This window comes from Rhipicephalus sanguineus, chromosome 2 (assembly GCF_013339695.2).
Source record: "Rhipicephalus sanguineus isolate Rsan-2018 chromosome 2, BIME_Rsan_1.4, whole genome shotgun sequence".
Classification (NCBI taxonomy): domain Eukaryota; kingdom Metazoa; phylum Arthropoda; class Arachnida; order Ixodida; family Ixodidae; genus Rhipicephalus; species Rhipicephalus sanguineus.
Genome location: NC_051177.1, coordinates 122,148,776 through 122,173,696, shown reverse-complemented (window position 1 = coordinate 122,173,696; position 24,921 = coordinate 122,148,776). Strand labels below are relative to the sequence as shown.

At 45.0% G+C, this 24,921-nt stretch overlaps 1 protein-coding gene across 1 annotated transcript in view; it reads right to left on the bottom strand.

Annotated features, from left to right (window-relative positions):
* Positions 1 to 121: 121 nt before the first annotated feature.
* The window catches only part of LOC119383609 (exosome complex component MTR3), a 31,084-nt gene continuing 6,284 nt past the window's right edge, over positions 122 to 24,921 (bottom strand). The window contains exons 6-9 of the mRNA XM_037651859.2: positions 24,364 to 24,449; positions 18,909 to 18,968; positions 13,486 to 13,599; positions 122 to 664 (exon numbers count right to left, since the gene is read on the bottom strand). Coding sequence (XP_037507787.1) covers positions 524 to 664; positions 13,486 to 13,599; positions 18,909 to 18,968; positions 24,364 to 24,449 — 401 coding nt within the window. The 3' untranslated portion in view covers positions 122 to 523. The remainder of the gene's footprint in view (positions 665 to 13,485; positions 13,600 to 18,908; positions 18,969 to 24,363; positions 24,450 to 24,921) is intronic.

Here is a 24,921-nt window from a genome sequence, read left to right as displayed (position 1 = left end):
CATCTCATGCCTAGGCAACCTCATTTTTTTTAATATACAAGTCGAAATCATGCTATTGCTTGAAATGATAAAAGCATGAATGAAAAAGAGAAAAAAAACATGTTCCAGTGAGCCTTACCTTCCTTGAGCTTTATTTCATCATGATAAGTACACCGAAGAGCCCTCACAGTGCCCACCACAATCACAAAATTTCCAAGTAAAAAAGTTCATTTTGCTGGAAATGTTGAAGTTCTCATTTGATTAAAACATCAGATAATTCAAAATTGATTGATACTAACTGTACAAGGAAACTCCACAGCCAATGCTCCTTATGATATGTGTGTGCAAAGACTTTTCAAGGAGCTTTGAAGGAAGTAGTATGTCAACACCACTTGAACACCTGGAACACCATTACGGAAACACAGTCAGTTAATAATAAACCAGTGATGAAAACATTTCTGTATTCATGGACTATTTACAGTAAAATGAGAGTGGCTTCTGTAATTCCCGTGCTGCAGTGAAGAGCTTAAAATTTTCCATTGTGTCACGCTGCAACACCGTCCTCTTCTGCTGACAATTCCATCTTCTTCATTTCTCCATTCAGTTTCTCCTCAACTTCCTTGAGCAGTACATCTTGGACCAGAGGGTAAATCTGATGACATGCAGCTATTAATGCTTTCATATCCTGCAAGAATGAGAAATATGTTTAAGTCTTTTCATTGTCAAGCCTTATGTAATAACGCACAATTCGCACTTCCAGTTGCAAGTCATGGCTAATTAATAGCCACAAGAAATGGGTTATTAAGACCCATCATCATAAAACAGTGCACAAGTCGCACATTAGAACAGACTTGCATGCAATAGCAAAACAAAAGGTTGAGAACATGACCCAAATCACCCACGGACTTTCAATTCACTAGTTTACTTAACGTGTACTGCTAAGCTGGCTTTTTGTTCAATCGTGAAATTTGCTCCAACTGCAAGACCAAACTCCACATCCATGTGATGGTACTGGCTTGCTGTCTGGCCGTGCTTCTGCATATTAGCCATATTTTGTGCAAGAAGTTGGCTCTTGATACGTGATTTTCTTAGGTCAATGCAGCTCAATAAAATTTGCTGGTTCCTTTGCGCACTTCATTTATGCAAAATTACTGGCTTAAGGCAAGTGCAGGTTGCTTAATGATTTTTATTGATTGCCCCAAACCATCCACTTGGCATCCCGCAATTATTCGAAACACTGTGTGCGACACCAGCCTGGGTGCAGCGGCGGGAGTGGCGGAAGCACCAACACAGGTGTTCGGAATGCAGCGAACAAACTGCTCCAGCATCGAGAAGGCAATGATCATGTGTGTTTGGCCAGTGCTTCACTAGTGATACGTTCTGGCAGGCTAGTTGGTTCATTGCGATAAACTTTCTTAAACTGCACGAGAAGACGAAGACACAAGTAAGGAAACATTCAGAACACCACGAGCGCAGAATGCCAACTGTTTATTTTCTCAAAAGCAAGGAACAGATATTTCAAGCAGGAACCTGTACAATCTTTTCAATCTCGCATGTGCCGACAAAATTACTATCATTGCTGAATCTCCACTAGTGCCACTAGGGTTTCGTACTTAGAGTGTGGGAAGGGTGCAGGTACCACTCAGCTTACTGTAACCGAATGTCAAAGTATTCATCGAATAATCGAGGAAGCATTAAGTATCCCCGAAACATTGTTTCTTCAATGGCAGTTCGGGGAACATGAATGAATCCGGGCTTTAGACTAGTAAGAGAAGGCTGAAAAATCGGTGGTGGAAAACTCAGAACCACGTGGAATTGACCAATTTTATAATATCATTAGGGAAGGGGGGAGGGGTTAGAACCAGCAGTTCACTAGTGCGAACTAACCATCATAAAGATATCTAATAGACAGCTTGGTGGCAGTAGCCATTGGCCAGATTCAAAGGGGATACCCCTGACATTGCTCCATCCATATATTTATTCATTCCCATCTACATGTTTCTCAACTTTCTTTGTTACTGTCAAACTTTCTGCCCTATATGTTAGTACTGGCACAGCCGCTCAATCTTTCTCTTTGGTGTGGCCCACTGAGTGCTCCTCTCCGCCTGTGAGAGCAGTAGTTCCCATTCAACCTGCTGCGTCGGCTATGGCGCTCACTATCGGCGACGTGAGGATTTGTCCCAAAGCTTCCTTCAGCCACAGTGAGCTACAGTAAAACCTCGGTGACACGATCACGGCTCGTACGAATTTCGGGGTGATACGAATTTTTCTGTGGTCCTGTCCAAGGCTCATTAGCCTGCAATGTATCGGAGTACGGTTGTTGCAACCGACTTGCACCCCGCGACGTTTGATATGAACGTACGCTAACGCACAGGTACGAACAGGTGCTGCCCGCGCTGTCGTGGAAGATGCGGCGCACGAATCTTGGAGACCTTTAGGCGCCTTCGCGTTTAGATTACAGATGACGATGACGTCGCGCTTTTTTTACCCGACGCGTTGACACGTGCTCCTGTGCTCGAGGCAGCAGTCCCATTAAAGGTGGACGAAGACCAAAAGAGACGAAGCGGACGGTCTTGGCGAAGGAGCTTGGCCTCTATCTATCGCGTGCAAAGCGCTTCTTAAGTCACATTCGTCACAGTACTCTGGTGTCATGCAGAGAGAGAGCGAATAAGAATAAAAGAAAGGCGGGGAGGTTAACCAGGGCTGAGCCCGGTAGGCTACCCTGCACTGGGGAAGGGGGGAGGGGGAAGAAAAGCGTAGTAAGATTAGGAATGGGCTACTAGCGGTCACGGTCACAACACATCTGGTTCATTAATTATACACACACGCGCATGCACTGTATATTTAGGAGTACAAGTATGATCGTTGATGTCTAAAAGCTTTGCTGGCAATCATTCAGAGCTGTTCACGACGTCGCTGCGGCCCTGAGAAACACTGAATAAAAACGTAAGCCAACTTTCTTTTGTCACATACTAATTTTCCATGTTTTCTGGTGATACGAGTTTCGGATGATACGAATATTTTTGGTAACCCCGCGAGATTCGTATCACCAAGGTTTTACTGTATCTGCACGGGCAGTTTCATATGGTTCTGCTCAGTGTTCTGCCATGCTTCACTTGAGACGCTCTCATGAATAGGCTGCAGTTACTTTAGCTGGAATGGAGGCAGACGACTGACTGAGACATATTAGCACGAGGAATAAAACGACGAAGACAGGAAAGAAGACGAAGGCAAGGACTGCCCACAACTGTTTATCAGCAAGAAAGGGTTCCACATACATATCCTTTTGGTATGCAAGCACATAAAGGAATAAAATAAGACGTATACATCAGAGGCGGTTGTGCATAAATTATGAACTCGGGGTACAACAAAGCGATAGACAGCTCGCTTATAATTTGGCTCGCTTTCCACTAATTTGAATTATAATGCGCAACCGCCTATGATGGCCACGTGTTGCTTTATTCCCGTATGCACATGCGTGACAAAAGGATATAAATGTGGAACCCTTCCCTACTAATAAACAGCTGTGAGTAAAGCTTTTCTTCGTCGTCCTCCCTTTTTTTATTGAGACATAGACTTGCCTTTAGGGCATAATATTTTGCTTGTAAATGTGTATCAGATGTGCGCTGTTAGACGAGCGTTGTACTATATGAAGTGAAACAGGGTCTAATATGCTTGCGGTAATATTTCTAAGCCAGTTATGCATGACTAACTAGCCCAACAATTAATTCTTTTAGAGGTAGATGATTCTTTACAAGTGTGCTCAAGTAGATGCACGCAGCGAGTTTAAGCTGTCCTATTCAGGCAACAATGAACTACATGATCCTTGTCTTGCTCTCGCTTGTACGGCAACTCAACATTGTAATACTAATATTATTGTGAATGATTAAATGTAGCGACTCCGACTTTATTGTCAACTAAATAGCCAAGGTTTAGGTATATTTTATTTATAAAGATACTGAGTGCATTTATTTCCGTGCCGTCACTTATTTATTGCCGTGACGTACATCTGAAGACAATATGAATCAGACAATTATCAGCAATGATTCTTCATAAATAGTCTAAGGTACGCATGATCTATTACTCAAATGTACATACAGTGGAACTTCGATTATACGTCCCCCGGTCCTGCGACGACCCGCGTTTTACGACGAATTGGCTTGGTCCCGGCAAAACCCCCATAGAAATAATGTATTAAAAACCTCAATTGTACGACGCAACTTTACACCGGCCCCGCCTCGTACGACGCTTCGCTGGACTGTCCGAGAAATAAAAAGACCTACGATGACGCGGGCTGGCACGCAAACACACTGCGGCCGGGCAAAAAAAGTCGGGGAACCGAGGAACCGAGTTCGTATCCGCGCCGCCACCACAGGGCCTCTTCAATTTTTCGACACGCGGTCGGCCATAGCTAGCCAGAGCCAACGTTGGCCGGAGCCAGCCGGAGCACATTCGTTTTGTTGCATTGCACTGCGCACTTCCGTTTGTCGCCTTTTTTTTCTCTCTTCTTTTGGGTGGTTTTGTAGTGACCGTTGTGAGCAGATAACATGGCAGATAATTTCGAGCTCGCTTTCTAGTATGCGATAACTTTCACTAGATTTCGTGTCGTTATACCGGACGTGTTGAACGGCGATTGTTGAGCCAACGTTTGCGACAGCCGCGGGAACCGGAACTCGCCGCTGTCTAGCTACCAGACATGGAGGAAGGAAAAACTAAGGAGAGGCCCTATCGTATCCCAATGCATTGCGAAAAGTGTGGCGGAAGTGACGTCAGATTTATGGGGCAAACAAGCCGATATGGGGCAAACAAAACAGCAGACGCCCCGCGGCGTGCTCTCCGCGGTGGTTCGCTTCTGTTCGGATTTGTAGTCCCGGCGTAAACTTAGCGCGTATTGTGCGGTTCGCACGCAGTAAAATGTTGCAAGCAGACGTTTACCTGGCTGTTCGTGCGCGGCAGGCCCGAGCGTTGCGTGCTGAAGTTCTTCGAGGAGCGTTTTTGTGCAACAGTACAGAAATTACCGGTACGTGCCGTAATCAAAAACATTCTGCCCCTGCCACATCGTATTCGAACTCACCTAGCAGTGACTTACGCGTTCTGCTGAGCGTTAGGCCTTTCTTTTCCTTTCTTGTAGCCCGATTTCCTGATCTATTGCCCGATTAGCGGTTCTTTGTTCGTGTATATGGAGTGAGCGCAGTAGCTATTCGGCGCAACGCCAACCTATAGTTGACGTAACTTCACGTCGAAAAGAAGACACCGCCGTATTGTATACGCGATCGTGCACATAAAATTTGTAATTCCAGTGCGCACACAACACAAGCACGCAGCGAGCGCACACCGCACGATACATACATCACGTAGTCCGATAACAACAAAAGTTTATTGTGCTTTCGTTTGAACGACACAGCCTCTAAAACGTACGATGTCTTCAGCGCATGGTATGTACGGCGCGTCAGACGCCAAAAACAAAATTTCACGTGTGTTCCGAGTTGACGCAACGAGTAAGAAGCAACAGAGCGCACATCCGAGTGCTCCGCATGCAAATACCATGCCTTAGTGATCAGTAATCAAACGAACGTATACGTACACATGAAAAGTGACACCCGGTACTGCTCGCAGTATACACGCGATTTGCACAGGGTATACGCAACAGCTGGGCATTGCGTAGCTTTCCTAAAGAACACACACAAAGAGCAGCATGCGTGAATCGACTACACCGCTAGCACGGCGAAAAAACAACAAACAAAAAAAAAGCTGCACAGTTTCGCGATGCGCGCATGCGCTTGCGAACGTCGCAACGGAAGTCGCGAAAAGTTTCGCTGCGCCTTCGCTAGGAGGCGATGCGGGTGTTTGCGATGTGGCGGCTTCACGAGTGTGACGTCAGGGCCTCTCCTTAGTATTCCTTCCTCCATGCTACCAGAGGGCTGGGGCGTTTTAGCCGCTCGCGATTGGTCGAAGCTTGCAAATCGAATAGGCCTACTGCCGTGCTGCCATTCAGCCATTCCTTCACGTGTTTGCCTCATCGGTTGGTTGTGCTGCGCCGCAGCTGCTGTGTCCACGTGCAAAATTTTCTGTGTTCGGACATTGGTGTGCGAGGAAGCTTTCGAATTCTTGGTTGCGAGTGCTGCGTCTCGCAATGTCGCGGAACCGAAAACCGCTGACGCTCGGAGAAAAGCTTCGCATAATCGAGGAGGCGGAGAAGCGGAACGGAGCAACAAAGGCCAGCATTGCCCGCGACCTGAACATTCCCGAGTCGTCGCTGAAAACGATCCTCGCGAAGAAGGACAGCATCCTACTAAATGTGGCAAAGTTCGGCCTGAACAGGAAGGCCGCGAAAGGTGGCAAATATGCTGCCATGGAGAAGGCCCTCGTTGAGTGGTTGCGTCAGGCCCGCAGTTCAGGAATTGCCGTGGATGGCGCAATTTTGAAGGAGAAGGCTGAGACAGTTGCATTGCGCTGCGGCATTGACGACTTTAAAGCCTCCAATGGCTGGTTGGATCGCTTTAAAAAACGCAGTGGAGTTGTGTACAGCCGCTGCTGTGGAGAGAGCGCGTCAGTCAGCTCCGACACTGTAGAAAAGTGGACTGCATTGCTGCCGGAATTGATACGGGAATACAAGCCATCCGACGTGTTCAACACGGACGAAACTGGATTATTTTATAATATGCAGCCAGAACAGACATTGGCATTCAAAGGAGAGAGCTGTCACGGGGGCAAGCGAAGCAAACAGCGTCTTATCGTATTGCTTTGCGCTAATGAAGACGGCTCTGAAAAGCTTCCTGCCCTCGTGATCGGCAAGTTTGAGAAGCCGCGATGCTTCAAGAATTTGAAAAGGCTGCCGTGCCAGTACATGTTCAACCGGAAAGCCTGGATGATGGCTTCTATGTTTTGTACATATCTGCAGCAGCTGGACTCCAAAATGGGGGCTAAGAACAGAAAGATTCTTCTTCTGCTTGACAATGCGCCATGCCATCCATCAGATATGTCGCATTTGAGAAATGTGAAAGTTGTATTTCTGCCCCCCAATTGCACTAGCCAGCTGCAGCCACTTGACGCTGGCGTCATCAAGTGCATGAAACAGAAATATCGGAAGTTTCTGGTGCAGCGTCGGCTGGCGGGCATGGAACGCAAGCAGTTGGATAAAAAGCTTTCTGTGCTTGATGCAATGCACTACATTGCTAGTGCATGGGACGCAGTCACACCAGAAACCATCGCCAACTCCTTCAGGCACTGCGGCTTTAATAGAAGTGGTGCTTGTTCTACCAGTGAAGCTGCAGTGCCTGTTGATGACGAACCAGAGTTCGGCAGCCTGGAGCTGCCTGGATCTTTCGCGGACTATGTTAGTGCCGACGATGACGTTGCAGTGTGCAGTGAAGTGTCGCTGGATGACATTATCGAAACTGTGCGTCCCGACACTGCGGGAACTTCCGACGAGGAAGAGATGGACGACGCTGCAGAGGCTAGCGCGTCCGTTCCGACTTACGCGGACGTGTTGTGCTACGTTGACCACATTCGGCGGTTTGCTTGCGCACGCGACGAGATCGGCGACTTGCTGCCAGATGTTGCAGCTATCGAAAGAAAGCTGATGCGTCATGGCTGGGCAAACTCTCAGAAGAAAATCACAGATTTTTTTAAAAGGTGAGAAATAAAGGTTCGTTCACACCTCCGATAAAATGCGTGGTTGTCATTTTTTCAATTAATTTAATCTACGTTCCTCGGAGCAGCGTAGGTTTGTGCCGCGGACTTTCTTAGGCATTATGTGCCCGCTGTTGTGAGGCAACAATGACCGTCACTGCCTATATTCTCGGTTTTTCGATTATACGACGCCCGGATTATACGACGATTTTGCGCGGTCCCCTGAAAGTCGTATAATCGAAGTTCCACTGTAGTCGCAAGATTTCACAAAAGGAGGACATTGTGGGAAAGTGATTTCCGAAAAAGTCTGAGTACGTTTTCTAGTGAGCTTTAGATCTCCAGCCCAGTTGGCCGAGAGTCGGCAGCTTCTTGACAATGAGCTCGAACTTTTATACCTAACGTCAGTCCAGAAAAACAAACTGTCATCACATGCTGACCGCACGATGGCAGGATACGATTGTCAAAAAATAGGGAGGACTAGTGGGATTGCACCTTTGTGTGAGACGGTGCAAGCAGGTGCACTAGTGATTACTCCACCGACATGCAGCGCCCTCACCTCCCGTTGTGGCCAGTCAGTCAACTTCCCCTTTCACGCGCGCTCTTTAGTTCGGGAGGCAAATTGGCAGGCTGCTCCAAAAGGGGGAGATAGAGTGGGCATGGTGCTGGTAGTATACAATGGTTGTATACCCTCCGGGTAAGTTACCGGTCATGAGTTGAGAATGTCCACCGTATGTGCACCAGCCCTGCCCATGGCCGGGCTAAAGGGGGGAAGCGACGCATGCACAAATACAGCCTGCACTTCCTTCCGGAGGATAATGTGTTGCATTCTTGATGAGTAGTTGCCTCGCTTGATGAGTGGGAGCATTTCGACCCAACCCTACTTCTCGTTTGATGCCTCATCTCTGGCCGGTAAACACAGACAAACTGGGTTCACCGTACAGGTCTTGGAGGCACCGCACAGATTCAGTTGGTACCAAACTTTGCTGAAATCGATGTTTAAAATGCAGCATGTATTATTCAATTAAAGTAGCGACAGTGCTCTCATTTCTAGCGGAGCTAAAGAAACTGCCATAAACTTTTCCACCATATGTCGTCTTCTTTTCCTTTCCTTTCTTTTTTCCCTGACATTGGCATGTCTTTGTTTTTTATGTGATGTCGGTACCTCTTTCAATGTATGTTATGCACTGTGCAATTATATGTTAACTGCTTTGTCACTTTATTTACATTTTCACTAAGAGTGCTTTCTCAACAGTGTTCATAATGTGCAGCATTTATTGTGTAATGCTAATACTTTTACAGTTTGCCATATTTGTATGGCAAACAACCCGCTTACAGCTTTATTCTAAAATCAGCATAAGCCTTGTAAATAAATAACAAATACATACTGAGTAATTCGCATCACTTGCATTGAATTGTTTCTTCCAAATTTCACGATTCGAAACTCCTCAAAGATAATGTAATGCTGTTTGGCCCTATATACAATTAACGGCACGCTGCCGAAGCTAATCGTGGAGGCCACAGACAACTCAACTGGCTAGGGTAGGGTAACAGTGCCACGAACAAGTGGCAGTGAAAGACGGGAACTAGCGCCAAAGTGCAGGCCGTAAGAAGCAATGCATGTGTCGTTGCCCCTTTAGCCTGGCCATGCACGGCCAAAGCCATAAGTTTGCAGTCAGAAAATTTGCTAAATTATTTACTGACAGCCTCTTAGGCTTTGCTTGTATACTACACAGACTCTAGTTTCTGTCGCACAGGCAGTACGTGAAAGGGAAAATCGACAACCACGAGTTTGTAGCACAAAGCTACCAGGAAATCCGTATAGCTTTCTAAGAAGGAAAGCTGTTTAGTTGACGAAGCATTGGTCCTGGTCCAGGGATCTAACCCTGGACCAATGCCTTTCTGTGACAATTGTTTACTAAATGAGCTAACCACGATGCTATCAAGTGGCGGTGTGAGGGTTAATTAATCAACAACTTGCAGCAACGGACGTTGAAAATAGCAAATCAGTGCTGTGGAATCCCGCAAGGTGTCTTATGAAAGAAAAAACTGACAAATGCAAGTTTGTGCAGCAAAAAGCCTGTTAGGATTCAGATTTCACGGGACCGGAAAAAATGTCCGAATTAACAGAATGACGAAAGTATCAAGAAAACAATACACAAGTGTCTATTACATCAATGCACTTTATTTTCTTGATTACTACGTAAATCCCGCACTTATTTTGCATAAGAGTACTGTAAAAGCCGCTATCTTCGTCATTTGCGAATTTGCTCTCAATGTAACCGCAGCTCAAGGTTCCCATCTCATAGGCTGAAACGTGCTCTGAACCCGCCCCTTATTACGTACCGCCACAACCAACGCCGCCACGCGCACGTCACGATAATTTTTTAGTCTGAAAAATGGCAACTGATTGTTCGTCCATCACAATGTAGCATGCGAGTTTTATGCCAGCATGCAGACCACGGCGCTCTTCATCAACAGCTTGCACGTTTCAGTTCTGCGACATTGCGCGCGCACTACTCGAAGTCAAAACGAAGCTACTGAGTGCCGCATCCACTGTGGACAAAACTGTGGTCACTAAAGACACGATCATAGTGTACACGCAGTTCTGAAGGCACGCGTGCGGCCTACATCCAGAGTGGAAATGAAACTGCTGTGCACTGCATCTGCTGCTGAATAAACCTGCCTTGCTAAGGCCCAATCATGGATGGCGACTAAATAGTTCTGAAGGCATGTGGCAAAAATGAAACTACTGGTTGTTGCAGATTTGACCTCAGTCGCTATCGACGCAGTCATAGATAGTGCCCACGCTGTTTTGCGTGTGCCAAGTACAATCTAAAACAAAAAACTTTGCTGCAGCTGCTGAAGCCTTGGTCACCAACAATGCGATTGCTGTAAGATTGTGGATGGCGACCAAGCCCTTTCTGAAGGCTCGTGGCCATTCTGGTTTCACGAATGCCGTTTTGCTCTTTTGAGGTGCACATTTGCAGCACTTCGCGCTTGACGCTGCAAGGATCGTCCAGATTAACCGAGTTGCGGCCAAATATGACTGAATTAACAAGTTTGATGCCATTAAATAATATACACATGCCTATGACCCATTACATTATTGTTTCGAAGACGCGACACTGTACACCGACCAAAAGAGGAAGTGAAAGTTTAACGACACTTTGGCTCCCCATACGGGAGGGAACTTTGTTCACAATAGAAACCCACGAAAGATGCACAGCGTATTTACATCGCCGAAGGTGCTCCATTACTTCTATTCAACGTGTGCACCATGGTATGAATGTGCAATGACTCTAGATGCACGCGTGACATAAGCTTCTCTTCCTTGGCTAAAATATATATACTTGCCCAGTCGTGTTGTGGCCTGTAGTTTCTGCATGTTCCACAAGGGCATTCGAGGCCATGTACTATTTCCGAACGTCACACTCATGCTGTTTGACACATTTCCTGAAATCACCGGTCTTACCGACATATTTGTAGTCACGGTCACCACAAGTTATAACATAAACAACACCAGGGAAATTTTCATGCGGTAGCTTTTCTTTTACATTGACTGAAACGTTCTGTAGTTTGCATGTTGGCACATGTGCAATTTTGACGCTGTACCAGTGCATGATGCAAGTGATGGTCTCACTTGTGCCATGCACATGTGGAATTGCAGCCTGCTTCTTCAGAGGTGACCTAGAATGCTACGTGGCTGGATGCAAGAGTTTTTTCTGCACAGTGTACAGAAAAGACGGAATCTAGCCGGAGGATTTTTAATCTTTGCAAATGCTCACAGTATCAAGCTCGTGGTCTTCTTGCCTTGTGCAAACAGTTCTTGCTCGCTGGAGCAGTACAGCAACAAGAGACCTTTTTCAGAAAGCAAAAACTGTTTGCATTCTAGATCATCTCTGAAGAAGCAGGCTGCCATTCCCTATGTGCATGGCACAAGTGAGACCATGCTTGCATCAAGCACAGGTACGACATCAAAATTGCACATGAATTAACATGCAATTAAGGAATGTTTGAGCCAACGTAAAGAATAAGCTGTCACATGAAAATTTCCCTGGTGTTGTCTATATCATAACTTGCAATGACTGTGACTACAAGAGTGTATATTGGTGAAACTGGCGACTTCAAGGAATCTGTTAAACAGCACAAGTATGACGTCCAGAAATGGCACTTTGCTTTGAATGCCCTTGAGGAACATGTGAAATCTACAGGCCACAGTATTGACTCGGCAGGTGGATGTGTTTTAGCCAGGGGAAAGAAGCTTGCATCATGCTTGCATCTAGAATCATTGTACATTCAGACCATGGCACACACGCTGAATAGAAATGATGGGAAACTATTGATGATGTTAACGTGCTGCTTGCATCGCGTACTGAAGCGTACTTAAACACACTGTTATCTTTCATGGGTTTTTATAGTGGACAAGGCTCTCACATGGGAAGCTGAAACGTCACTGAAATATCATTTCTTTTAAAGCGATAGCGTTAAAGAGCTCGTTTTGCAGAAATTCTGCTGTTAGCGTCGGCGATGGCGTCATTTTTTGTGAGTGAAAAATCATCATCCTGCCCGTGACCAAAAAACTGAGAAAGATGTAAATAAAATAAATAATAAAAATCTTTGGGTTAGAGTGAGAATCGAACCCAGGCCGTCTGCATGGCAAGCAGGTGTTCTACCACAGAGTCACGCCATTTCTTGAAGCTACTTCGGAAAAAAAAAGCACTATAAGAATGTTATGCAGTGGAAGGAGTCTCCTAAACATGTTATATTGCGTGGCAGAAGCGTAGAATTGTGCCAGGCATCAAAGCATGTTAATTGTGCAACGAGTGGGTGTTTTAAAGGCCCACACATTACAATACGCTCAGACATATATTTATTCATCAACATCAGCAAAAGCATCAACAAAGTGAACAGCTGCATAAGTTCGCGTGTTGCCTTCTGCACGCGTAGTGGGCCCTTCGCTGATTTGCGAAAGGAATAATTATGACATAGTGAGCACTTAAAAACTGTACTTGCAGTAGGCATTCCAAGATACTTTGAGACGGCCAATGTTACGCGCACAGTCGTTTGTTTCCTTACGGCACGGTTGAGGCATGCACCGAGAACCAAAGCCAGGCTAGAAATTGTGAAGGCAATGTGCACGGGGCCCGATTACGCTATTGCATTCTGCTCTTGAAGGCGAAGCTCAAGCGTCCTTCAAGTTTTTGGTCACTGTACAGTTTCGTGATTCTTCAATATGTTCTTCCCCAGCCAGACGAGTTGCCATCATACTTTGGACTGCACATTATTGTTTCACTGAGCTGCTTGTATTTTTTTTCGATTGCTTTTTTTGCGGAACATGGTTGGGAACTTTCGTGTTTTGGGCCGGGTTGTGAACGTGTGGTGAATTTTCCACTTTAGGGCTTTGACTTATGAAAAGGGTATCAACTAATTTGTCTAAGATTCCATTTTGCAGACCTGTAAAGGTCTGAATCTGGAAACCCTAGAATGGGAAGCAAATGAAGAAACGAAATGAAGTGCCAGCACTGCTTAGCTTACTTATAACGTTTACGTCCGTCAGCTTCAAAAGAGAGGAAAATTACTTTTGTGAGGGATCAGTGGGTGCACTGCGTAGAACACTCAATAACAGAGCCTTGAATTTAGCCTGTACAGGAATTGCATTAATCCACTTGTAAGGCTTGCACCAAGTGCAAGAAAAAAGAAAACAACTTAGTTCGAAATACCTATGAGAACTAGCTTTAATATTTTTATAAAATGCTCGCATAATATTTTCACTTTGCTGTAAACCTGGTGGTGACAAGGGAGCAACACTGAGCAGAGGATGCTGTTCAGAAGACAGAACAACATCGTCGAATTGCTGGATGATACTACACTTACCGATACTACGGAGGCAGCATCAAGTTCACCATCCTGCACTAAAGCACTGACTTGCTGGAGTGCAGGCATGAATCCCAGAGTCATACGACCAAAACTGAGGTCATCCTTTGCTTCCTGTAATGTGGAAAAAACAAAAAAAGCTAGTGTTACAGGCCACAGCTAACAGCCACTTGTACCACTGCTGATTACAGGAACTTCAGCTAAATTAAAGATAAAACTGGCGTACGTCTTTATGTGTTTCTTAGGGCCACAGCAATGTCATCGACGGTTATGAATGATCACCAGTGAAGTTCTCAGATGTCAGCGATCCTATTCGAACTTGTAATTATACAGCATGTGCACGCATGTGTAATTAATGGACATGGTGCGCTGTGTTCCTTCGACAGCTAGTAGCCCCTTCCCAACCTTTGTATGCTTTTCCGCACGACAGCACTGTAGTGCAGCGAAAGTGACCTAACAAGCATCCGACACACGATAGACCAAGGCCCGAAAATCTTAGAACTGCTCTCCTTTGTTGTATTTATTTTCTTTGTGTAGTGAGGTTAGGGCTGTTTCTAGAGATATACTATTACTGCGCCCGTACAGTCGGGAGGATTGCCCAAATTTGGGAGTCCTCCAGGCCAATCGAGAGACTTGGCAGGTATGCGATGGAACTGAAGATGATATCTCGGAAGTAGACAGTAACGAGGAAAATTTTGCCAAGCGCTCAGCTTCTGGTGAAGACCAGTGAAGCGATTTGGCTGTTCAAAAAGTGGACTTCTTCAGTTGTGGTATTTCACCAATAAAGGCAATGCTTTTTAGCCATAGAGCCTTGTGATACATTGCCGGCTTTATCCTTGTGAACACAATGAAAAGTCGCCCTTCACGTTACAATAAAGTAATAAATACAGTACCAGTTTCAGACACCAAAGGTGCATGGCGAACTATTTTAGACATGATCTATGCACATGAAATAGTAAGAATAACGAATGTGAACAAAGTCAAACCACTGAGGCTTTCCTGTATGTTTTCTTCCATTTATGAGAAGAATTTTTTGACTGAGTGCTGTATAGGTTCTTTAAATAGATTTGTGTTCAACACACATCAAACCATAACACTGATAGTCAAGAGCCAAGGACACCCTGTGCACATGGGACTAACGACTGTGGGGGTGTGACTGGCAATGCATCACTCTGCGTGTGCAATTAAAAACATATACAGTAGAACCTCGTTGATACGTTTCCGAAAAAAAAAACGCAGAAAACAAACGTATGATCCGGGAAAACGAACGATCCGAATCCAGTAAAAATTGAGGCTGACAAGGCCATATTGGGGTGCAAGGGCAAAAAACGTTTATTTCTCAAAAGACATGGAGGGACTCTTCGATTTTCGAGCTCTTGGCACCTCGCTGGCAGCCAGAGGTCAGCCAGCTAGTTCCGGTCGTGACCGAAAATAAAGTCGTGGTCACGTGTATTGAAATCCCGAGACAACCTGAATATTGCAAAATCGAACTCTGTGACAACCAGCGTAAACGTAAAGAAACGCTACCGCCGTGTCAACAGACGAAACTTTGCGCCGCATGAGCGTCTGTTCTTTCTGCATTGCCGCTTGGAAATATGGGGCTAGGTTTGCCGAAGAGCAGAAGTGATATTCTCGAGCATACGCATTTGAGGTACGATAACGTAGGTTCGCAAGATCACGCGTGACTTGCCCCATCCGTGAAGAAAAATCCACCCCGCTAAAGGCTTAACAAGCTCAACTCTTCGCAGTGCACGTAACAATCGTGGTACAACACGATATGCGAAATCTCGCAAAAGTGATAAGCGTCCCCGAAAGCGACAGCTGTTCGCGGCAATCGCGTACTACGTCGCATCCTCGTGCTGATCAGTTTGCGTTCTGTCTTAACTTCAGACCTGTGCTATGTTCGCCTCCACTCGTAATCGCACCATCTCGCACGGCGGAACGGGCTTTAAAAGATAACGCCCGGCGTAATGGCAACCGAAGGTGAAGTCCCCATGCACCCGCACTTTAATCTGCCGAGTCTTCAAAAAGATGGCGGCAAGCGCGCATCGTCTCGTTTTGGCGTGTGATAACCAAAACCTTTCCAGATATCTTCCAGAACAAATCTTTTCTGGCAGCTTCTGACAACCCGCTGGTAGGCAGAATTGCCCAGCCAGAGAAAGGTACGCCAACTGGAATTGCGCCGGGCGCAGCAACCCAAAAACGAATGCGCTCCGGGAGAAAAGTGTGGGGGAAATTATCGGCCATATTCACTAGGCACAATGGCGGCGTTCTATGGTTACGGGTTGCGGCGTGTTGTGCAGCGGTGGCGATGCGGCGGCGGCATGTGCGTTTCCGCGGCAAGCCGTTTCAAGATTTTGACGGCCAGCGTCGCCGCCTGCCTTCGGGTCGGTGTGTGGTTGACAGAGAGCGGCAATCGGGCAATTCGGAGAAGACACGGAGGGGACGATCGAGCAATTCGGAAGAGACGAGGAGGGGACAATTGTGCAAAGCAGAGAAAGCGCGGAGGGGGAAAGGCACTGCAGAGAAGCTGCCGTCGCCGCGCGGCGGCTGTCTGCCACTTCGCGGTTCACAAGTACACGAGAGGGCCCTTTTTGCGCGCCTGAATAAGAGTTTCTGAGTACAAAACGTATCATACGACCGCAGTTTTCCGCGGTGCTGAACGTTGCTGCCGAATAATCGTATTTTCCAGGAACGTATTAACCGTAACGTATTACACACAGCTGTATTGGGTTATTTTTAATTTTTGCGATTTCGACCGTAGGAGCCGGGAAATCGTACTAAGTGGGAACGTATCAACGAGGTTCTACTGTAATTATTCTTAGCTTTGTCCTTGAAATAATTCAGCTGGCAGTGTTGGCCATGTTATCACATTTGTTTCTTTTATCCCTGCCTAGTGTTAGCACAGTTAGGGTTCCCCATTTGGTTTACTGGTACGCTGGAACGTCTACTTTACGGCCCGCTATCATGTGACGACCCGCATTTTACGACAATTCGGTGTGGTCCCAGCAACAACCCCACAGAAATAATGCAATGAAAGCCTTGATTATACAACGCAATTTGACACCGAGTCTGGCTTGTACAACACCTATCTGGCATCGTCCGAGAAAAAAAAAATGCCGTATTTATTTGAATCTAAAGCTCCTCCCAATTTTCGCAGCTTCAAAATAAAAGTGTACCTGAATGTAATACGGGCTTCGTAATATATAACTGGTGTGTCCCTATATCGACGATTAGAAAAGGAGAGAGGAAGAGACAGACAAGTGCAAGCTAACATCATAGAACGGAAAATTTATTCTCCTGTCAGTTCATTTACTTCTGTGATCCAGTTTTCCTGGCTTGTTGGTACATACTGATATTTGATAACAGCGCACAGAAAAGAGGCACCAAGACAGGGTGCCCTATCTTGTCACCTCTTTTCTGTATCCCGCCCTAGCACTGTTTTTAAATTTTAGTCTTTCAAGTCTGGATATTTTCCTGTTTTTGGTCCGCAGAAATTTTTCCCAGCTGATATGCAGCTTAAGATCTGCCTTTGTTTTCACTGCTGTCACAGGACTGGAGCATGCAAAAATTCAGCCTACAGAAATTCCTTTTCCTTGATGTGAACTTTTGTAATGAAAGTGCAACACCAGCAGTTGCACTTCATTGGAAACAGACACTATGCACACAGGTCGCAGTTGTGCACTTACAACTAAGGCAACATACTTGCAACAAGATGTGCTTCATCGCCTTTTTTGTGATGGTGATAACACCGTATCTGACCTGTCTGATGGGAGGCTGTTGCCAATGCGATTTTGGTTTTGAGCTCGATTCTAACAAGCTGGCAAATTTTGGACTACGTACTAGTTTTATTGGAAAGATGGCGCGCATTTGATTAGATTTTCTTTAACCCTTTGTACCCAGCGTCCACATATGTAGAAAAAAACATATCAGTGAAGTGGGATAAGACTAGCCAATGCATTGTCTTAAAAATCGATTTGAGGTGTTGGCATTACTTCAGCATTTTATAAAAACATCCATATACTGTCCACTTCTGCGAACAAACAGCGGTAAGTGCGCACAGAACAATGGCATTCTTTTCAAGTTACCTATAGAGGTGCATGCCTGCATTTTTTTTCCAAGTTCACTCTAAATTTGTAAGAGTTTTTAAATTATTTGGCTTTACTCGAGAAAAGGAAGGGTTTATCTTGTTTTTGTGGGAGTTTGTTGCATTGTCAGTGACCAAAGTTTTGTAAGTTGTGTTGTCGCTGCGGTGTCATACCGAGTTCGTGTAAGAAGCCGATAGAATGCCACATGGTAGTAGGACCCGCTTCAGTTGCCGTGCAGCTATGCACAAAACATTATCAGTAATATAGCTAAATATGCCTTTTAGAAGTTATAGTTAGAATTTATTTGCTTTATTCGGGACATGGATTAAGTGATGAAGACATAATTGCCATAATTTTCGAGCTGACTAGCGGAAGCGAATGTGCAGATTTGGTGAGCATCGATAATTATACAGCGTTGAAGCAGAACCACTTACAAGCAAAGCCTTCTTGAACAATGCTACTACTGATGATGAAAGCATTCAGTTTGAACATAGTCATGAACGCACTGTTAATGATGATGAACGATGATAAAGATGATGACGAACATGTTGAAGTAGAGCTGTGGGCAAGAAAATGGGCCTGGAATGGCGACAGTGATGGTGATGATGAAATTGTTGAACATGAGGATTAACGCATTGATAATGGCGACAATAAACGATAATGATGGAAGTGTTGAATTAGAGCCATTAGCAGGTGGCCACGTGAAAGTTTATGATGATGATGATGCTAATAATGATGAATGCATTGAACTGATGACGAAGGCGTTTACTATGGTAAATGATGATGATAATGATTAATGCATTGAAACAGAGCTGTCGGGAACCAAAGTTTCCATCTACGATGAAGAAGTATGATGGACCTAGTGTAACTGGTGGTTCCCAGCGTCCTCATATGTGGACACGTTTTCTTCTAGAACTAATGCTAAATTTTCCAGATTTTTGGTTTATTCTCACTTTCGTATATATTGTTATTGCATATACACAAAAAAAATATTTACTTACGCAACTAGATTGGCTGTGGAATATAAAGGGTTAAAGGTGAGAATAATGATTCACTCCCTACCTTTCCAATTAAATGCTTGGGTGTCATTTCTAAAAAATAAATTGAATATACCTTCCTTGGAACAGCGCAAGTTCATGCCGCAGGCTTATTCAGGCAGTCTGCGCTCATTTTTCGGAAAAGACTGAGCGTCACTGCCTATATATTCTTAGTCTTTCAATTACACAACGCCTGGATTATACGATGTTTTTGTGTGGTACCCTCAAGGTCGTATAATCGGGTTTCCACTGTATGTACACACACCAAAGTTCTAACTAAAAATTGGATGTAACTCACCAGAGGAGCCACCTCCTCATTGTAAGTGGGATCAATCAGGCACGTGCCACCATCTTGACGCTGCGGCCATAAAAAAAATAACTTGGCTGAGCCATTTTGACCCAACTTAGATGCCAGGCTCGGTTCTCCAATAAACAAATTAGGTAAATATGGAGCCATATGGCACCAGTGAACACTCTGTCAAAAACCTCTGATTACAAGTCAAGACAGGCAGACAACTGTAAAGAGCACCTTCACAAAAACCAGCTGCAAGGAGACCTAAAGGCGTGCAAACTTCAAGAACCATTCTCACTGTTTATTGTGTTAAATGCACTGCAGCATATGCAGTGAGAATACTCTAACAAGCACTAATATGACTGCAACCCATATATAGGAAGGAAAGGCCCAATTATGAACAGCACAGTGAAGCGTCACTACATAGTTCCTTAGTTGAAAGCATTTACAGAAAATGGCACTTACAAAAACACAACAAGGTGTGTTTTAAAAGGTATTAATATCCCATTCTGTAATAGTATCTGGTTAAATAAATGGCCGGGCAACAGATTGCAAATTACAGACAAACCTCAATATAGTGAAGTTCGCTACGCAACAAACATTTTTCCCCATTTCCGTGTATTGCTTCCATTACAATGCGTGTATTTTTTCTCTCGTTATAATGACCTATTTTTCTAATGCAGTTTTGATACATAGTGCTTGTCAGCAAAGAATTAAAATTAAAAACAATATTCTGGAGTCTAACGTGCCAAGATCACAAGATTATGAGGCACGACACCATAATGGGGAACTTCGAATTAATTTCGACCCCCTAGAGTCTTTAGTGTGTACACAAATCTAAGAGCATGGGAATATTCTCCTCCCATTTAGATGATGCCACCGTGGCTGAGAATCAAACCCTCATGCTCGAATTTAGCAGTGCAATAAGGTAGCTGCTACACTACCACGGTGGATCACTTAAAGGGAGAGAAAATGTGCAAATTCTACTGAGTTGAAGAAATGAAGAAAAATTTCCTCCTTTGCAGTGCCAGGCATGTATGAGGTGCTATCCATAAACTCTGGGAATCCAGTCGTAAAAAAATGCCTCCACCTCCCCGAAGGAAATCGTGAGGAAATGCGAATGCATTTCTTGCGCCGAGAGTACACGGCGCAGTAATTTTAATGGCGTAAATTAATGACGAGACGAGGATTTGTACCGTAACCATTTATTTACACATTCATCAGCACCTGTTTGTGTTGTCATTGTACCTGACGGCCATAATATCAGCCTTGTGGTCGCCGTTGGCGTTTCACAGCGGCGTCTCGAGCACACATTTCTTCTTGAGAGGTGCCCAGCCAGCGGACGGCAGAGTGGGGCGCAGGGAGGAGAGAGAGCGAACGGCGAGAGAAGGAGCGGCGAAGCACTGCACCCAATGCCACCTAGAAGAGCGGTGCGGGGAGCGGCGCGCGCCCGCGCAAACCGCGGTGAGGGGGCGGAGCGCGCGCAGTCACGTGGGGTGTGACGTCGCTGCGCCGTTGCTACAGACGCTCCTCCTCGCGCCGTTGCTAGGGGGAGGAGGAGGAGCGCGGATGACGGCGGATTCAGGGTCGCTTATAAAGTGCATTCGCACTTAAAAATAAATATGTTCACCATAAGACCTAATCAGCACTGCCTCCTTCAAAGCAGTCCTCTTGAGCATGTACAGTACGCACCAATCCCGGCATTTCTGCCACGAATCCATGCATTTGTGGAAGTCTACTGGCGACCCTGTGATTCTGACTAATCTCTTCAACAGTGTCAAAGCAATGTACTTTTAGCTCCAACTTCAACTTTGGGAACAAGAAACATTCGCAAGGGGTGATGACAGGTGAATAGGTGGATACAGAAGCACTGTGATTTGTTTGGAAGTCAGAAACAGCCGAACCACAAGTAATGTGTGAGAGAGCGCGTCATAGTGACAAGGAAGCCAGCTGTTTCTCTTCCACTGCTCCGGATGTTTGCAAGAAATGCTCTCTCTTAAGTGCCTCAAAACTTCACAATAAAGCTTGCTGTCCACAGTCCGTTATAGAGGCACGAACTCCTTGTGAACAATTCCACGTGGGTAAAAAAGAAAAACTATCGGCATGTACATCACATTGCCACAAACTTGGCATGCCTTTTTCGGCTGCGAGGAATTTGGAGACTTCTACTGTGACGACTACTGTTTGGTTTCAGAAACGCAGTCAAAAACCCACATCTCATCCCTGCTTGTTACGCTGGAGAGAAATGTGGGATTGTTGCTGACTTGTTGCTTCAGTTCTTACAGGTAGAAACACGGTGCAGCTTCTGTTCATCAGTGAGCAGTCCTGGCATGAATTTTTGCAGAAACGCATCTCATGTTCAAAACATCCAACAAAATTCGCTGAATTGTGCCTTACGATAGTCCTACAATGTTGCAGACGTTCTTTAATGTTAGCCTGCGATTTCCAAGGATAGCTTTAGAAACTTCTATTTCAGGGGTTGTGCTATTGACAGGGGTCCAGAACGTTCATCATTGTCAACACACATTCGACACTCTTTGAGGCGTTTAAGCCATAAAAATGTCCTAGTTTCGGTCATGCTGATGACTCCAATAGTGTCCTATAGCATACTACGAGTTTCTGCCGCAGCCTTGCCAAATTTAATACTAAACTTGAAGCAAATCCTTTGCTATTTGCAGTTTGTCATATTGGTTGCTAAGAAATGCACAATATCAGTGAAACATTGTGTTACAAACACTTCACAGAACGAAAAACGGCAGAAAACAGAAGATGGAAGCTTGGGATGAAAAGTCTGTAAACAGGGGGTGTGTGCTCGAGCCGATGTTTCGATAAGTGGACTTGTCTTCTTCAAGGCTGGAACTGATTGCCTTAGCACTTGTGTGTATATGCTTCGCATCCTCTCCTCTAATCCAAACAAAGGAGGAAGAGAGGCCAACTGCGAAAGCGGGGATGGGGGAGAGGTCGCTGTTACAAATTGGGTGAGTCAAAAGGAAAGAGGTATTCGATGGAGAAAGAAAGGAAAGAAAAAAGAAAAGAAATACTGGGAGAGGGTGGGGGAGAGAAGAAATTACCAAAAGCAGTGACACAGCATTTTAATGTAGCCGGCCACAACTTTGACAATCTGAAAATTTACATACTACTTAAGGCAAACTTCCGGTCCCCATGAGACAGAAAATATACAGTCATACCTTATTCACAGGTTCAATACACTTCAGCCAGCAGGTATAAACATTTCTAAGGGGGCTCTTGAATCCATCTGATATGGTACATACACAACGAAAACCAATGAGAGTTAAGCCCTTCTTCTAGGAGCCGTTGTTAAATGATGCTTTGTCTGACAACCATAATTCAGCGAAATGTGTACCCCTCTCCCCCTCCCCCACCGTTTTCCCCCTTTTTATTTCTTTTCTATTTCATTCTTCACAGAATACCTCTTTCCTTTAGACTCACCCGGTTTGTCACGGCAGCCTCTCCCTCACCCCCATCCTCGCTTTCGCAGGTGCACTCTCTTCCTCCTTTGTTTGGATTGCAGGAGAAGGTACGAAGCATATACATAATACACACAAGCGCTAAGGAAATCAGTTCAAGCCTTGAAGAAGACAAGTCCACTTGTCGAAATGTTGGCTTCAGCACAGATACCCTGTTTGCGGATTTCACTTTGCAAAAAAGTATTTCTTCCCAGATGCAAGTTGTTCAGCACACTGAACCTCAAAGCATACTGCTATACTCCATCTCAGAAGTTCCTTCCAACACTGGGAAGGCTACAGGGCCCCTTAGCCAACAGGAAGGGCAATTAGCCTCTCCACATGTATTCATCCATGTTGCGTCTGCTCGGCGTCTCCCTGGCGTATGCACGCATGCTTCAGGTGAGTAAATCGAACAACCGGCATCGCCAAAAAAAAAAAAAAAAAAGAACATGGCTGCACACATCGTAGCTGGTGCCCTCCGCCTCGAATTTATCAAGCTGTCATTGTGTGCTCTGTGATCTGTAAGTTACAAACTGACGCTTGTGTTCGCTTTAGATTAATGTGTTGGCACTTCAACAGCAATGTATTCGTGACTATATCGCATCGTTTCCAAGAACCGTTATAAAATTCTCAGCGTATTAGGTGTGGATAAACAAACAGTTCATCTTGCAAATAACGGCAAAATGTACCTGATGCTTTGCCCTCAGCGTGACAATGCACAATGCAATAGCTCATTTCACCATTTATTTGTTGCCGTCAGAGCAGTGGGCGAGTACCAAGCGCAAGTTCGGATCGAAGTGGACGGTCGTGTCTGCATGGGCGCTGACATGATGATTTGTAACCACAGTTACCAGCGGTTACTCATACAGCAGTTAAAGGCATATGAAGTAAATATGAAGAAGAATAAATATATCACGCATCGATGTGACGTAACACGCGCCAAACAAGTGTAAATGTTTCAACTCTGCCAATGGGCCTTTCCCGTGTCCAAACAGCGCCTCCAGTGGAGATTGTCGAAATCAAAACTGGTGGCCATGGGCCTCCGAAATTGTCCGCCGCACGTTGGTAGGAAATCTCCGAGTCCTGGATTCGTGCCCTTCTTGGGGAGAAAGATTTGCAACTTTGTGCCCAGATGTCGCTTGAGCCGCACCTGCTGTCGCGCTTTGGCCACCAAAAATCACGGGCGAGTGCCTCGTGAACGCCGGCGCACATGCGCAGACTACCTACCCGAAAAAGACCCATTGTAAGGTAATTATATCAGGAAGTATGTTCTGCTGCGCGAGCATGTGGCTTGCTTGCCCCCCGTAGCTTTGGTAGTGCCAAACGGTAGTGGTGAGATGGAGTATAGATACATCTAGCAGTGGAAATGTGTACCACACTCAGTTTGCGTGCACTAATTCCCCAAAATTTTAGGTAAGCACATCTATAGACACCCAAATGAATTAAGTGTTGTTTCAATATATATATAAAATAAGGAAATCACCCACCTCTGGTCGTAAAATAAAGTGTGATTCTCTCTCTCAATATCTACAGAGCGCTGTTCTGGTGGCTCAAACATCTATTTTGTTCGTTGGCCGTTTATGTGCAGCATCACCATGTTTCAGCTCTGTATTCATATGACTACATTGTATAGAATTTCAAATCACGAACTTTAAAGATTTTTTGTATGCTGGCCAATTTGGCTCAATAAGACTTCCTGACACTAGCTATGACACTAGCTCTCTTGGAACACGATGTCATTCCTTTTTACTGATAAAAAAATAAGCAGGCCATAGCAAACACCAATGAAGTCTATGACGTCACGTTGAGCTGGTGTGGGAACTTCGCGGTGGCGTCACCACCTGTATTTTATTTTTTCACTTTTTATGGCTTTTTATGGGTTACCTACTAATACAAAAGAAATCGTTTTCCCTTTATTGTCTCTTTCGAGTATGAAGCCCAAACACAACAAGAAAACAACTGCAAAGTAAAGTAGAGCAAGTAAAACTACTCACCAAGCTGCAGCCCACAACAACATCGTACATGTCGATACCAGCGTCTGCCAGGGCAAGTCCAGCTGTTGTTATTGCACAAGCCAGGGCTGCATGGAGAGGGAGAAGGTAGTGCAAGTTAACTTGAGGCCACAACGCCTTCAAATACAGTTGAACATGAATATATTGAATCTGAAGGGGATCATAATGAAGTCTTATATAGAGGTTATTCCATATATAAAATATTTTATACAAGTTTTGCCTATAAAGTATTGAGACTAGGTCTGGCAAAAAGAACTGATCAGTAAACATTACTTAAATTCCTCAAAATTGTTTTCTCAGGCGCCAAGACACCGATTACAACGCAATTCCCACACTGCAAAGGATCCCTGAAAGTCGGCTGCCATGACCTCTTTCAGAGACTCCGTGACAGCCCGTTGAAAGGTGGGAACACCATCAAAACGGTGACCTTTCTGACTTCTCTTAAGATATGGGAACAGGACGAAGTCTGCCGGGGTCGCATTAGGGCTGCATCAGTCCTAATGTAATATGCACTGATTGGATCAATAAATTCTTTTTACC